The sequence below is a fragment of the Carcharhinus amblyrhynchos genome, unplaced genomic scaffold, assembly GCF_965287045.1.
Source record: "Carcharhinus amblyrhynchos unplaced genomic scaffold, sCarAmb.v2.hapA scaffold_803, whole genome shotgun sequence".
Lineage (NCBI taxonomy): Eukaryota > Metazoa > Chordata > Chondrichthyes > Carcharhiniformes > Carcharhinidae > Carcharhinus > Carcharhinus amblyrhynchos.
In genome coordinates, this window is record NW_027650543.1 from 20,001 (window position 1) to 25,000 (window position 5,000).

The 5,000-nt window shown below is 60.3% G+C and overlaps 1 protein-coding gene across 4 annotated transcripts in view; it reads left to right on the top strand.

The window, feature by feature from the left end:
* Positions 1-5,000, top strand: part of LOC145340145 (membrane-spanning 4-domains subfamily A member 15-like) — a 24,790-nt gene that overhangs the window by 879 nt on the left and 18,911 nt on the right. For all 4 annotated transcript variants that reach the window (XM_080184578.1, XM_080184575.1, XM_080184577.1 and 1 more), the window contains exon 2: positions 1,987-2,155. In XM_080184578.1, the coding sequence (XP_080040704.1) occupies positions 2,000-2,155 (156 nt within the window). In that variant the 5' untranslated portion in view covers positions 1,987-1,999. The remainder of the gene's footprint in view (positions 1-1,986; positions 2,156-5,000) is intronic.

Sequence of the window (5,000 nt, forward strand, 5' to 3'; positions counted from 1 at the left end):
TGTAGGGGGCTGGAGGAGGTTACAGAGATAGGGAGGGGTGTAGGGGCTGGAGGAGGTTACAGAGATAGGGAGGGGGTGTAGGGGCTGGAGAGGGTTACAGAGATAGGGAGGGGGTGTAGGGGCTGGAGGAGGTTACAGAGATAGGGAGGGGGTGTAGGGGGTCTGGAGGAGGTTACAGAGATAGGGAGGGGGTGTAGGGGCTGGAGGAGGTTACAGATATAGGGAGGGGGTGTAGGGGCTGGAGGAGGTTACAGAGATAGGGAGGGGGTGTAGGGGCTGGAGGAGGTTACAGAGATAGGGAGGGGGTGTAGGGGCTGGAGGAGGTTACAGAGATAGGGAGGGGGTGTAGGGGCTGGAGGAGGTTACAGAGATAGGGAGGGGGTGTAGGGGGCTGGAGGAGGTTACAGAGATAGGGAGGGGGTATAGGGACTGGAGGAGGTTATGGAGATAGGGAGGGGTGTAGGGGCTGGAGGAGATTACAGAGATAGGGAGGAGTGTAGGGGCTGGAGGAGGTTACAGAGATAGGGAGGGGGTGTAGGGGCTGGAGGAGGTTACTGAGATAGGGAGGGGGTGTAGGGGCTGGAGAGGGATACAGAGATAGGGAGGGGTGTAGGGGCTGGAGGAGGTTACAGAGATAGGGAGGGGGTGTAGGGGCTGGAGGAGGTTACAGAGATAGGGAGGGGTGTAGGGGGTGGAGGAGGTTACAGAGATAGGGAGGGGGTGTAGGGGCTGGAGGAGGTTACAGAGATAGGGAGGGGGTGTAGGGGCTGGAGGAGGTTACAGTGATAGGGAGGGGGTGTAGGAGCTGGAGGGGGTTACAGAGATAGGGAGGGGGTGTAGGGGCTGGAGGGGGTTACAGAGATAGGGAGGGGGTGTAGGGGTTAGAGGGGGTTACAGAGATAGGGAGGGGGTGTAGGGTCTGGAGGAGGTTACAGAGATAGGGAGGGGTGTAGGGGCTGGAGGAGGTTACAGAGATAGGGAGGGGAGTAGGGGGCTGGAGGAGGTTACAGAGATAGGGAGGGGGTGTAGGGGCTGGAGGAGGTTACAGAGATAGGGAGGGGAGTAGGGGGCTGGAGGAGGTTACAGAGATAGGGAGGGGGTGTAGGGGCTGGAGGAGGTTACAGAGATAGGGAGGGGAGTAGGGGGCTGGAGGAGGTTACAGAGATAGGGAGGGGGTGTAGGGGCTAGAGGGGGTTACAGAGATAGGGAGGGGGTGTAGGGTCTGGAGGAGGTTACAGAGATAGGGAGGGGTGTAGGGGGCTAGAGGGGGTTACAGAGATAGGGAGGGGGTGTAGGGGTATGGAGAGGGATACAGAGATAGGGAGGGGTGTAGGGGCTGGAGGAGGTTACAGAGATAGGGAGGAGTGTAGGGGCTGGAGGAGGTTACAGAGATAGGGAGGGGGTGTAGGGGCTGGAGGAGGTTACAGAGATAGGGAGGGGGTGTAGGGGCTGGAGGAGGTTACAGAGATAGGGAGGGGGTGTATGGGCTGGAGGAGGTTACAGAGATAGGGAGGGGGTGTAGGGGCTGGAGGAGGTTACAGAGATAGGGAAGGGGTGTAGGGGCTGGAGGAGGTTACAGAGATAGGGAGGGGTGTAGGGGCTGGAGGGGGTTACAGAGATAGGGAGGGGGTGTAGGGGCTGGAGGAGGTTACAGAGATAGGGAGGGGGTGTAGGGGCTGGAGGAGGTTACAGAGATAGGGAGGGGGTGTAGGGGCTGGAGGAGGTTACAGAGATAGGGAGGGGGTGTAGGGGCTGGAGGAGGTTACAGAGATAGTGAGGGGGTGTAGGGGCTGGAGGAGGTTACAGAGATAGGGAGGGGGTGTAGGGGCTGGAGGAGGTTATGGAGATGTGTGAGGGTTGGAGAGAAGGGAGGGGAGACCCTTGTGGGTCAGATATTCCAGCATGGAGCAGATGGGCAGAATGGCCACCCCTTGCACAGCGCCCTTGTCATCCCTTTGACCTGTGAACTCTGCCCCCCCCCTGCAGGTTCCCCGGAACGATGTCCATCCCCCCCTGCAGCGAGGGGACCCTGGCAGTCACATTGACACACCTCTCCGAGGCTCATCCTCCTCCCGAGCCGGGGAGCGCCCCCCTCTCCAACTCTTCCACTGCCTACACTCGGAAGTTTCTGGAAGGTGAACCCAAAGCGCTGGGGGTGAGTACGTGCGCTGGTTGGGTGGGGATCTCCCTGGGGTGTGCGGAGTGAGAATGGTTCGGGAAGGAGGGAATCTGAGTTCCCCTGGTCGATGGCCTGCCACTGGATGTATTTCCGTCTAAGGCCCCATTAGGGGGATTGTGAGCAGTGTTGGGCCCCGTATCTAAGGAAGGATGTGTCGGCCTTGGAAAGGATCCAGAGGAGGTTCACAAGAATGATCCCTGGAATGAAGAGCTTGTCGTATGAGGAAGGGTTGAGAAATCTGGGTCGATACTCGATGGAGTTTAGAAGGATGAGGGGGGGGTCTTATTGAAACCTCCAGGATACTGTGAGGCCTGGAGAGAGTGGACGTGGAGAGGACGTTTCCACGAGTGGGAGACACTCAGATCCGAGGGCACGGCCTCAGAGTAATGGGACAACCCTTTGGAACAGAGATAAGACGGAGATGAGGAACTCTTTGCCACAGAAGAGGCCGGGGGTCACTGAGTGTCTTTAAGACAGAGGTAGATAGGTTCTTAACTGGTAAAGGGGGGGGGGGGTCAAAGGTTATGGGCGATGGGGTTGACTATCAGTCATGGCGGAGTGGATTCGATGGGCTGAGTGGCCTCACTCTGCTTCCATACCTTACTGTCCCATGGCGTGCAGAGTTGTTTTGGGGAGGGGGAGTGAGTGTGGGGAGCTCCAGGAGGGGGTGTGTGTGTGTGGGGGGGTGGGGGTTGGGGGAGGGGGTCAGCCATCACTGCCTCTTGTGGAACGCTTTGTGAATTTGGGATCCGTTACATCCCGGGAGGACATCACTCCCAAACCCTCACCACCCTCTGGGTAAAACAGCTTTCCCTCATTATCCTCCCCTCCCGAAACCCCTCACCTTGAACCCATATCCCCTCGCGACTGACCCTCAACTCACACCCTCCCTATCACACCCCCCTCTCACTCTGTCCCCCTATCCACTCTGTCCGTGTCCCTCATAATCCTGGATCAGGTCACCCCCCCCCCCTCTCTCTGCTCCAACCCAGGCCTATCCCACCCCTCTCCATAACTCGAATCCCCCCTCCTCACCCCCCCACCCCCCCCCCCCCCCCAGGCAGTGTCCTGGGGGGTCTCCTCTGCCCCCCTCCTCCAGTACAATCACACCCCCCCTATAATGTGGGGCAGGAACGGCCCCCAGTTCTCCAGCTGTGGCCTCACCCAACTTCCATCCAACTCCAACATCACCTCCCTGTGTCCAGAATCTGGATTGGGAAAGTTTGTCATTCCCAGCAGTCGGGATGAACCTGTCCTTCCGCCTTCAGCAACCTGGGGACAAACACCCCGAGGTCCCATCGTTCATTCAGAACTTCCCCGGATCCTCCCTCAGCACTGACCCTCTGACAGTGCGGCACTCCCTCAGCACTGACCCTCTGACAGTGCGGCACTCCCTCAGTACTGACCCTCTGACAGTGCGGCGCTCCCTCAGCACTGACCCTCTGACAGTGCGGCACTCCCTCAGCACTGACCCTCTGACAGTGCGGCGCTCCCTCTGCACTGACCCTCTGACAGTGCGGCACTCCCTCAGCACTGACCCACTGACAGTGCGGCACTCCCTCAGCACTGACCCTCTGACAGTGCTGCACTCCCTCAGTACTGACCCTCTGACAGTGCGGCACTCCCTCAGCACTGACCCACTGACAGTGCGGCACTCCCTCCTCAGTACTGACCCTCTGACAGTGTGGCACTCCCTCAGCACTGACCCTCTGACAGTGCGGCACTCCCTCAGCACTGACCCTCTGACAGTGCGGCACTCCCTCAGCACTGACCCTCTGACAGTGCGGCACTCCCTCAGCACTGACCCTCTGACAGTGCGGCACTCCCTCAGCACTGACCCTCTGACAGTGCGGCACTCCCTCAGCACTGACCCTCTGACAGTGCGGCACTCCCTCAGCACTGACCCTCTGACAGTGCGGCACTCCCTCAGCACTGACCCTCTGACAGTGCGGCACTCCCTCAGCACTGACCCTCTGACAGTGCGGCACTCACTCAGCACTGACCCTCTGACAGTGCGGCACTCCCTCAGCACTGACCCTCTGACAGTGCGGCACTCCCTCAGCACTGACCCACTGACAGTGCGGCACTCCCTCAGTACTGACCCTCTGACAGTGTGGCACTCCCTCAGCACTGACCCTCTGACAGTGCGGCACTCCCTCAGCACTGACCCTCTGACAGTGCGGCACTCCCTCAGCACTGACCCTCTGACAGTGCGGCACTCCCTCAGCACTGACCCTCTGACAGTGCGGCACTCCCTCAGCACTGACCCTCTGACAGTGCGGCACTCCCTCAGCACTGACCCTCTGACAGTGCGGCACTCACTCAGCACTGACCCTCTGACAGTGCGGCACTCCCTCAGCACTGACCCTCTGACAGTGCGGCACTCCCTCAGCACTGACCCTCTGACAGTGCGGCACTCCCTCAGCACTGACCCTCTGACAGTGCGGCGCTCCCTCAGCACTGACCCTCTGACAGTGCGGCGCTCCCTCAGCACTGACCCTCTGACAGTGCGGCACTCCCTCAGCACTGACCCTCTGACAGTGCGGCACTCACTCAGCACTGACCCTCTGACAGTGCGGCGCTCCCTCAGCACTGACCCTCTGACAGTGCGGCGCTCCCTCAGTACTGACCCTCTGACAGTGCGGCACTCCCTCAGCACTGACCCTCTGACAGTGCGGCACCCCCTCAGCACTGACCCTCTGACAGTGCGGCACTCCCTCAGCACTGACCCTCTGACAGTGCAGAACTCCCTCAGCACTGACCCTCTGACAGTGCGGCGCTCCCTCAGCACTGACCCTCTGACAGTGCGGCGCTCCCTCAG